Source organism: Phyllostomus hastatus, unplaced genomic scaffold (genome assembly GCF_019186645.2).
Source record: "Phyllostomus hastatus isolate PE091 unplaced genomic scaffold, TTU_PhHast_1.1 phas_scaffold_93, whole genome shotgun sequence".
In the NCBI taxonomy this organism is placed as follows: domain Eukaryota; kingdom Metazoa; phylum Chordata; class Mammalia; order Chiroptera; family Phyllostomidae; genus Phyllostomus; species Phyllostomus hastatus.
This window is the reverse complement of record NW_025334042.1, coordinates 19,026,823-19,036,991: the sequence shown is the minus strand read 5'-3', so window position 1 is coordinate 19,036,991 and position 10,169 is coordinate 19,026,823. Positions and strand designations below refer to the sequence as shown.

Below are 10,169 nucleotides of genomic sequence, written 5' to 3'. Positions count from 1 at the left end.
ACCAACCCCTTCCCCCACCTCCGCTCTAGCGTTGCTCCCCCTGTCATAACAATTTTGGCAGCTTTCCTTCCCCTAATTGTCACCACTCCAGTTCCACCCAATGGGAATTCACTCGGCTCAAGGCCCCGTCCCCCTTCCGTGTTCCTGGATGACCCCCTCATTATTCCAAATTTCCTCTGGACCTCCATCCCAGTTTAAGAGCAAGCCATCTCTTCCCGGATCCACTCATTAGAACACTCATTGGAATTACACACTTTTCGTGCTCTTTTTCTCTCCAAGGTCATACGATTTTTTCTCATCTTTCAGCCTAGTAGTTCTGAGACTTTGGGGGAGGAGGAAATGGAGCTCTGAAACCCAGATTAGTCTATTAGATTTAAGAGGCAAACATCTCTTGCGCTCTTCAACTGAGAGATCCAAGACTCATGGCAGAACGAATGGGATCACCACGTGCCTTAGTCCTTTCAAGTCTGTCCTGATTCTCAGGATCCAGAAGGGTCATTTTACAAAGACTTTAGAAAAGAAGTGGAAACCCGACAGACTGCAGGGCAGAATTAAATGGGAAGAGAGGTGAAGAGACAACCTAAGAAAAGAAAGAAGGTTCTGTGAGACTAAGGCCCGAATGCTAGAGGCTTAGGTTGACGGCTGGGTGGACTGTCAGAGATGGACTTTGATGTATAAGTGTCCGCAGCGATCCGAGGGGCAAAGAACAGCCCTCTCCCGCGTTCCTGCAAGGCCCACCCTCGTAGACTGCAGAGAGTCAGGATCCGACGGCGTCTCATCACTTAGGCCAATCACCAACTTCTCTGAAGAAAGAGGCGGGATCAAAGGGGCCGACTCCTTCCCTGTCCCTGCCCCTCTAGGTGAAGTAACCAATCGCAATCCACCTAGAGCAAGAGAGCCCAATAGTGAACAACCAATTACGCCAGAAAGCTGCTCGTGCTTGCTTGACCCTGCCCTTCCAGCTGCGACAAAGATAACTCGCGAGCTCCTGGGTTCTGTAGTTTTCTCAATATGAAGCCCTCTACCTCCACCCCATTGCTTGAGTTAGCTCTTACCGCCCCGCCCCCAGCCGCTTCCACGCGTGTCCACGGGAGAGGAGACGCGGAAGGAAAGAGGCGGGACAGTATTTAAAACAAACAAACAAAACCACTCCCAGCTCGGGTAACTATTGTGGAGAGGTCCATTCCTCCCAGAAGGCGGTGCTGCCCGCTAGGGCGAAACGCGCCGACAGTTGTGGGGCGAATTGCTCCCCTCTAGATAGACCCTCATGGAGTATGGTGGGCGGGGGACGGGGGAGAACTCCATATCCCAGCATGCTCCACGGCGGGCCCTGCCGGCCGCAACTCGGGGCTTGGCCCCGGCCCTAGCGTGTCGGCGTGGTATTGGGGCGCGTGGAGGCTGAAGTCACTGTGGTGCCCGCGGGGACGGAGGAGGGAATGAGTGAAGAGGAGCAGGGCTCCGGCACCACCACAGGCTGCGGGCTGCCCAGGTGAGCGGCCCCGTACCGACTGCTGCAGGGTGAAGAGCGTGGCGCGGTGCGGACGGGTAGCGACGCGGCCCCAGCATGCATCTGGCCTGAGGGTTGTTCCCGGCAAGCACTGGGGTAGTGGGCCGTGGTTCCCGGCATTCACCCGAGCGTTGGCCACTGCCTCCAGCTCGAAATAGTTTGGGGCTGGCCCGGTTCCCAGACTGCACTGGGGCATTGGGCTTTTTGCTCCGACATTCAGTGCATTTGGTGGGTACTAGGTTCTTGGCCTGCACTGTGTTAGGGGACATGCATTTCCAACCTGCACTCGGGTACAGGATCCCCCGCCTTAACTGCGACAGGAACTGTGCATTCCCCGCTTGCCCTGGGGCCGTGGGCCCTGCTTTCCCAGCCTATACCGCCACTCCACATTGAACCCAGCCTATGGCTGCTTTGCTGCCTGGGGTCTCCTGGACCCTGTGACCCCCATAGTGTGCCTGGGTCTGATATAGCAGTGCTTGGCCAGGTGGGTGCAGAGAGGGGAGGTGTGATGAGGGTCTGTGCCCCTACCCCCAGTATAGAGCAAATGCTGGCAGCCAACCCGGGCAAGACCCCGATCAGCCTTCTTCAGGAGTATGGGACCAGAATAGGGAAGACGCCCGTGTACGACCTTCTCAAAGCCGAGGGCCAAGCCCACCAGCCTAATTTCACCTTTCGGGTCACCGTTGGCGACACCAGCTGCACTGGTGAGGAAGGCTTGGGCCAGCCTGGCTGGGGTGTGCATTCACAGGGCCCCATTGGCTTTATTTCTTGGAGTCTCTTCACAGTCCTCTTCTCCAAGAGCAGTGAGGGAGGGAGAGATTTCAGGGGGAAAGGCCACCAACTGGATTGGGAGAACAGGTCTAAGAGGAGGTGGGTAGGACTTGTAAGAGTTAGAGGAGCAAGCAGGATTGCCATAGTGATCTGGCAGGTCAGCATCATCCTGGAGGAAAAAGAGGCGATAAACCAAAATCTCAGCCAAGTATTTGGGGCAGTGAGTGTTGGCTGTCCTGGACTTTTTGCAGGTGCTTAACCAAATTCCTATTTAGTCATCAACGTCAGTCTAATCCAGTGATGTAAGTGGTAGTACCCTAATGTTGAATATGAGGAAACTGAGGCTCAGAGAGATTCAATGACTGGTGCAAAATCACAGGCTTAGTAAGTGGTAGAGCCAGGCTTGACTCTAGAGCCTACCATCTTTCTATTTTTCCAGCCATTCTCTATTGAAAGATAAAGCTTCCCAGAGGAAAGTAAGGTAGAGAAAGAATCTCCACCCAAGGTGTCTGAGCTCAGGAGCAGTTCTGTCTGGCGTGGCTTGATTTGGGGAGCTCATGGAAAGATAAGGGCCCTTCCTTCCAGCAATTAGTATAACACTTCGAGTCTTGGACAGGGGGAGGCTAGTGAGAAGGGGCTTGGTTGACTCCCTGTAGCTCTAAGGAGAGAGGCTGTGGGATGCTGGTTTCTCTTCTGTCCTTCCAGTGACCTCCAGTATTGCCCACACCCCCTCTCTCAGGTCAGGGCCCCAGCAAGAAGGCAGCCAAGCACAAGGCAGCTGAGGTGGCCCTCAAACACCTCAAAGGGGGGAGCATGCTGGAGCCGGCCCTGGAGGACAGCAGGTGAGGGAGGAACAGCTGAGGCATCCTAGAGGCCCTGCCAGGAACCCAGGCCCTTGCACCAGTAGGCCTGGCCTGGTGACACTTAGCCACCTTGACCTGGCCTCTTCCTGAGTTTCCTCTGGCCCTGGGCAGGATGCTTCCTGCTGCTGGGGGGAATGGCCAGGACCACTGAGGGCTTTGTGGCTGTGGCTAGGGAGGGAGAGGGGTGGAGGCTGAGGCTGGAGGGAGTTGCCATCTCTGTCTAGCAAGAGGCCCTTTCCTCTTCTGCACTCAGGTTGGAGTTTGTTGTTCCCATGTTTCTTGGGTAGAAAGAGACCCTCTTCCTCCTTTTCTCAGTCTTTTTGATCTGATGCTTGGCAGCAAAGGATCCCAGGAGGAAGAGCTGGTGGTTGAGCTTCCCTGAGCCTTTGACTCAAGTGGGAAGGAATTCTCATAGAGGATGGGCAGGTCAGGAGGACCTTGGTCCCCCACCTTTCCAATGAGCCCCCTCTCCCACACATGGGTGTGAATCAAAGGCCCCCTTCCCCTCGGGAAGTTCTTTTTCTCCCTTAGACTCTTCACTGCCTGAGGACTTGCCGGTTTTTACTGCTCCAGCCGCTGCTACTCCTGTTCCATCTGCTGTCCCAACCAGGTATTTTGTGTTTACTGACTGCCTGAGGCAGGGAGGGAGGGGTCCTGGCTCCTGGCCCCCAGCCTTTGGACCCAGGCTGGTGAGACAAAAGGAAGTCTGAGAGTAAACAGAGGCTGGAATAGTTGGGGACCAGAGTTTGAAGAATTTGCACCAACTGGTAAGCTCTTGGGACAGGAGGTAATTAATGATTGTTATATGGATGATGTTTGACCATGTTCAAGGGTCTTGTAAGGCCCTGTTCTTCTGGCCTGGCCCTATGATGGCCCTGCGTTTGAGTCCCATCAGGTACTTCCAGAGACTGAATACACAGCCCCTCCCACTGTCCTGGTGAGGTGATGACCACGTGTTCCAGAAAATTGAAATGGGGCTGGGACCTGGAAGAGACCTCACTTGAAGGGGAGGGAGAAGGAAGCAGGCTAGAAGTTTGGACAGACAGCTGCCTGCCCTGCTGGAAAAAGGGGGATGATAGTGGGGGAAACCAAAACAAGGCATAGGACTCCTGGGCAGCAGCAGAAGAAATTAGCCCCCTCAGCTTTGGCCCTGGGCCCTTTTTCCTTCAGGAGCCCCCCCATGGAGGTGCAGCCCCCTGTCTCTCCTCAGCAGTCTGAGTGCAACCCAGTTGGTGCTCTGCAGGTGTGCTGCCATCCTCATTTCCTGTGCATGCCTGCCCTCCCTTGAACCAGGGGACATGAGGGAAGTTAATGGGGGGGTGGTTACCCTGTTCTGGGAGGTGGTTACCCTGTTCTCAGGGCTTTTTCCATCCCCTTTATTCCTCTTCTAATCTGGAATCTTAGGCTCTAGTGTAGGAGGGTAGGGTTTGGACTCCTCTCACTCAGCCTTGTGCACCCTTATTTCTCCCTTCCAAGGAGCTGGTGGTGCAGAAGGGCTGGCGGTTGCCTGAGTACACGGTGACTCAGGAGTCTGGGCCGGCCCACCGCAAAGAGTTTACCATGACCTGCCGAGTGGAGCGTTTCATTGAGATTGGTAACTGGGCAGAAGGGAATTCTTGCAACTACTGTCCCTAGCACTCCAGTCCTGGCCACAAGCAGCGCCTAGCCTCTCTGCTACAGTCCTGCTCTCCTGGCTGAGGCCCCCATCTTGGCTCCTTCCTCCTAGCTTCTTCCTTGTACCCTATCTTCCCTCCTCTTCTGGCCAACCAAGTTCTCAGGTTCATGGCAGGTCCTGAGCTCCCCTTTCCAATCGGCATCTCCTGAGGGGACCCTCAACCCAGGTTTGAGCTGGGTGAAAAGCCCTGGGTCTATTAGGAGTTATAATCCAGTGACTCTCTTCCCACACACAGGCAGTGGCACTTCCAAAAAGCTGGCAAAGCGTAATGCGGCGGCCAAAATGCTGCTTCGAGTGCACACGGTGCCTCTGGATGCCCGGGATGGGAATGAGGCAGAGCCTGAAGATGACCACTTCTGTATTGTGAGTGGCTTGTGGGCCATCCTCCACACCAGGCCAGGGCATGGGGACTTAGTTCTGTGACTTGGGAGTGAGCCATTCTGGGTCCCAGGCCTGCTTCTGTTTATTTTTCCTAATAGACCCTGGGTTCTTGGGGACCCCTCTCAGCTTCAGCTGTAGGCCCACCTGGCATGTGCTGTGGGGGAACTGGCCTGGTGTGGGGTCCTGTAGGCTTTTGTTCTTGGGATGAGCAAAGTCTGCCTGGCCATCCAATTCAGGGTCTAGTGAGAAGGGGCCATATGGGGATTGTCTAAAGGGATGTAAGCTAAAGATAACCATTCTTTGGGCTTTTCTCTCCTTGAATATTAAATGTCCATTAAATGCCTGGGTCTTCCAGCCCAATGCTACATCTGTTTCTGTCTTGTCAGGGTGTGGGCTCGCGCCTGGATGGACTTCGGAACCGGGGCCCAGGCTGCACTTGGGATTCTCTGCGAAATTCAGTGGGAGAGAAGATCTTGTCCCTTCGCAGCTGTTCCCTGGGCTCCTTAGGTGCTCTGGGCCCTGCCTGCTGCAGTATCCTCAGTGAGCTTTCTGAGGAGCAGGCCTTCCATGCCAGCTACCTGGATATTGGTATGGCTAGTTGGGGGGCCGGGGGATGTTGGGGACTGGACCAGAGCAAGTACAGATGGGTATAAGGAGTCAGGGAGGGCATGATGATGACGTGGACTACCCCTCCAGGTGCTGCCTTCCCACCCAACACTGCCTCCCTCCTCTCTCTTGGTCTCCAGAGGAGTTGAGCCTGAGTGGGCTCTGCCAGTGCCTGGTGGAGCTGTCCACACAGCCGGCCACCGTATGTCATGGCTCCGCAACCACCAGGGAGGCAGCTCGAGGGGAGGCTGCTCGCCGTGCCCTACAGTACCTCAAGATCATGGCAGGCAGCAAGTAAAGCTCCAGCTGGACTCATGGACGTACACCCTTGCTCCCTGCTCCTCTTGCCTTGGCCCAGCATCTGCCCAGCTCTGGTACCCCCTGGAGGTGCCAACTCCACTTCTGACACAGACTGCCTCCCTGCCGGCTGAGGAGGGCATGGCCCCAGGAACCAGAGACCACAGTGCCTCAGTGGCCCGGCATCCATCCTCATGTTACTAGTGATGATGAAGGGAAATGAAATTTGTTACTGTCCCCTAGAACCCAGAATAAATGTGCTGCTCCTTGGATTCTTAACCCTACTCTTTCTGTTTCCCTGAGTAGCTGATGGCAGCGGAGGTTAGTGCCAGATCACCTCCCATGTTGTGCCTCTCCACCTTGTTCCCCACAAGTCCCCATGTCTGCTTTTCTGGTGGCAGGAGGCTGGGTGCAGTGACTTCTGGGACTCCCATCGCCTGTGTTCCTGGAGAGTTTGGTGGAAATAGAGGGGCTGTGGTTCTTGCCCTGGGTGCTCTCCCAGCCCTTTCAAGCTTCAGACACAGACACCTGGATTTAGAAGCCAGGCAGCTTTATTGGGGGGGCACACATGCATTTTTGGGTGTGGGCCTTGCATGCAAACATATCAAGGGATGATGACTTGTCATTTCTTCCCAAAGCGCTGAGGGGCAGCCAGACTCCAGAACAGGGAGCTCAGCCCCTCCCCAGCTCGGGTGCTCAGCCGTTTGTTCCTCCAGGAGCCCCAGGTGTTTCTGCCGAACCTTAGGAGAGATCCTTCCTCAGGTGAAGGTTCTTCCAGTCCTCCCCTTCTCCAGCACCCTCCCTCCTCTTCCTCTGGCCCCTGCCTTGCTATGCCCCTCTCAGACTCACCTCTGGGGCTGAAACAGGAAGGCTGAGCTCCGGCTGGGTCTCTGCATGCTCTGGAGCAGGGAGAGCAAGAGTGACCTAGTGGTCTCAGAATCTTGTGCTGGGAGGGGTCCAGGGTCTTCCTCCTGTGGTACAGGGACATCCAGGAAGGAATGTGGCCAAAGACTTTTGACATTCAGGTCACTAGAAGAAGGATGTAGCTTCCAGTGGCAAGTTGTAAGAGCCCTTTCCTCAGATGTGAGGCCCCAGTGAAGAAGACCCTTGCCACTGGAGTGTTTGAACCTAGAGCAGAAGTCTCGAGCCAAGGCAGAGGGAAATAGTGATGTGAGGAGGGGGTGCCACTTACCGTGAAGATCTGACCTCCATCCAGGTCGCTTGGTTCTCCAGCGTGGCCCCAGTCTGTTATTAAAAGCAGCACCACCAGCAGCACTGCTGCCTGCCTGGAATCCATGCCATCATCTGCCTTCCGACAGCCACCTCTGCCTCTTATACCTGCTGTGCCCCTGTCCCCCACCCCACAGCAGCCTCAGGAGAAATACAGAGCAGGCAATGGAAATGCACTGCTCCATTAAGAGCCCCTGGGATCCCCTCCCATGGCCCCTCCGGGACTTCCTGCTCCCAGCCTCCGGCCCCAGCCCCTAAGCCTGAAGTTACAGACTTTATTAGATGCATAAATCCTGTCTCCAGAGCTCAAGAAGCATCATTAATTGCAGATGCTTTGTCAGAGCCAGGCCCTAGGGGGCGTTTAAGAACGCCCAATCCCTCAACAGGTCGGAGAGCTCCAATTGATCACCTCTCTTTTCTAACTTATAGAATAAAAGCATAAATAAAGTCCTGTCAGGAAGGGCTAGGTAGGTATTGTGTCCTAGAACAGAGGGAGTGGGGGAAAGAGCCCAGGTCAGAGTCGGCCAGGATGACACAGCCTGCTTTCTCCCCTGGCTGGGGTTGCAGTCAGGGTCGCCCAGCCCATTCGCACCTGTTTCAAATGTGCCTCTTGGAGGGTTACAAAGGGAGTCACTACTATGAGATTTGCCTGTGGAAAGAAAAGTTAGATACATAAGGAAGCTAAAAGAAATCCTTGTAGATGAACTCCATCTTCACTCCAGAGAACTGCTTAGGACCTGCCTCACCTAGGCCTTGGGAGCCATCCTCTGCAGCTGGGGCACTGCTGCCACCCTGTGGTCACAGCTCCACACTGCCAGGTCCAGCCATTTCCTTTTTCTGGAATAGAGCTCTATGAAGAGTCAGACGGATGGAGGATCTAAGGTCCTGATTTTAAGGAGTCCCAGACAGGCAGGGGCAGAACACTGGAGTGGGACTATTTTTCTATCCACCTCCCTCTAGTCACCCCCACCTTCGCCTGGCTGTGACCTACTGTGGCAGGAGACTAGAATCAGCCTTGGGAAAGACCTGACTCCCAGGAAAGGTCCTTCAAGGTCCTCCGGTGCCCTTTCCCATCTGATCCTAGATCCATGCAAAGTGGTTCTGTAGCCTATAAATCAGCCTCGGGCAAGCTGTCTACCTCTCTAAACTACAGTTTCGTCACCTAAAACACGGCAACATTAAAACTAACTACTTCCTAGGGTAAGCATTATTTGAGATACTATTGGTCATCCATTCAGTACAAGATGTGACACAAAGCAAGTGTCCTGAAAACACTAGCGTGAGGAACCTCATACACGTGAGTCCCAGGAACTTACCATCTCCTGAGAGTGTCCAGACAGATTTATCCTTGCACTGAGCTGGTTTCCATCTCCTTGTGGCCTCCACCAGGGGGGGTCTTAGTTCGCCTCATTGTCTCACAGAACATCTCTCGATTCTTTGATGTATACAAGCCTTTCTCAGGTTTGAAGACACTTCATTCTACTCTGTAGTCTTTTTTTTTTGTGCAAGGGGACATGTTCCTTCCACCCCCACCTCTTTCAAGTAAGGCATTTATAAACCAATTTGTACTTGGGGTAGACACATCGAGCAGGTTGTGATCTGGATGTTCTAGATACATTTCCATTCATGCAACCTAAACTAGGGTGAACCTTTCTGTAAGCTATGTCTCATGGCTGGTCCCAAGCACAGAACCTAACATTCCTCATTATATCTTCTAGTTTCACTACTTCTAAAAATGGAGTGCTAAAATCTTAAGTAGATGGCTCTTCTGTGGGAAGTGGATCCTGCCCCACAGTGAGGTCCCTGTGCTCTCATCTGACTGAAGTCCAGAGGAGCAGAGGGTGGGTGGGGCACTGCGAAGAGTGGCTCTAGAGTCAGACAGAACTCAGTTTTAATCCCAGCCCCTGGCACTTCACTATGTGCCTTTGGCAAGTGTCTTAACCTAAACCTCACTTCGTCATCAATAAAATGAGGCAACTACTCCTCTTACCAAGAGGCTGCTGTGAACAATAAATGATGCAAAGCATCTAGCATTCCATCTAGCACAAAGCAGACGCTCAGTGAATGTTTACCACTCTGCTGCTTCTCCCTCTACTATTTTTCTGATCACCAAGCACAACACTGTCTGAGCTGAGGCTGCATCAAGAAAGGAGCAGTATCTAGCTGGCTTCCTGTGTCCAGGATGGGGGTGACTGGTCTCTCCTTTGGTTAGTAGTTGAAATGGATTAATTCTGCTAACATGGGAAACTGCCCTGCTTTTATCTCCACCTCCCAACTCTCTTAATCTTGGTTTTAGTATCTGGCCTTCAGTAACTCCCTTTCTTACCCTTCTCTGGACCCCCACATGTTCCTGACCACAATACAATGAAGACCACTACCTAAGAGACCCCTAAGGAGACTGTTTCCTTCCTTGTGTCAATTATACCAAACATCAGCCACAGAAAGCTTCTTAGATAATTTCTCTCCTATTGGGAAATCCTCAGAGGTACCTGCTACTTCCTGGTTAAGTTCTTCAGTCTGGCTTACTCTCCTCACTTGTGATAATTATTGAGGAATACACAGGTGCAATTAGTAGCGACGCCCCACACCTCCTTACTCATATGGTTCCTAAGTATTACCTCTTTGTCTTGACAACTCTCTTACCCGCTTCTAACCAGTGCCCCCACACCCTAGAACTCAGAATCATAGCTTCTCTCCTGGTCTCTGTGTATTCCTGTCATGTTGTACACTTTTTTTTAATTGTTGGGAATGCGTGGGGACAAAACATTGAAAGGTAAGAAGAGGACACTTGCCTTCAAACACCATGCCACCTCTCACCCTCACAGAACCACACAAGTCC

The 10,169-nt window shown here is 53.3% G+C and overlaps 2 protein-coding genes across 5 annotated transcripts; one reads left to right on the top strand and one right to left on the bottom strand.

Annotated features, from left to right (window-relative positions):
* Positions 1–1,169: 1,169 nt before the first annotated feature.
* Positions 1,170–6,372, top strand: TARBP2 (TARBP2 subunit of RISC loading complex). 4 transcript variants are annotated; one of them, XM_045830088.1, is made up of 9 exons: positions 1,170–1,489; positions 2,042–2,211; positions 3,018–3,120; positions 3,656–3,751; positions 4,312–4,384; positions 4,618–4,735; positions 5,052–5,179; positions 5,584–5,785; positions 5,894–6,087. In XM_045830088.1, exons 1-9 carry the CDS (start codon positions 1,437–1,439, stop codon positions 5,950–5,952), a joined length of 1,002 nt encoding a protein of 333 aa, XP_045686044.1. In that variant the 5' UTR covers positions 1,170–1,436; the 3' UTR covers positions 5,953–6,087. The 4 variants fall into 4 exon arrangements, with proteins under 4 accessions (XP_045686044.1, XP_045686045.1, XP_045686042.1 ...); XM_045830086.1 differs by having other exon boundaries at positions 1,172–1,489; positions 5,944–6,372; XM_045830087.1 differs by lacking the exon at positions 1,170–1,489 and adding an exon at positions 1,617–1,735 and having other exon boundaries at positions 5,944–6,372.
* Positions 6,373–6,691: 319 nt separating this feature from the next.
* NPFF (neuropeptide FF-amide peptide precursor) lies at positions 6,692–8,510 on the bottom strand. Its single transcript, XM_045829114.1, has 3 exons — positions 7,293–8,510; positions 6,950–7,071; positions 6,692–6,840 (listed from the first exon to the last, which is right to left on the bottom strand). Exons 1-3 carry the CDS (start codon positions 7,395–7,397, stop codon positions 6,723–6,725), a joined length of 345 nt encoding a protein of 114 aa, XP_045685070.1. The 5' UTR covers positions 7,398–8,510; the 3' UTR covers positions 6,692–6,722.
* Positions 8,511–10,169: the final 1,659 nt, after the last annotated feature.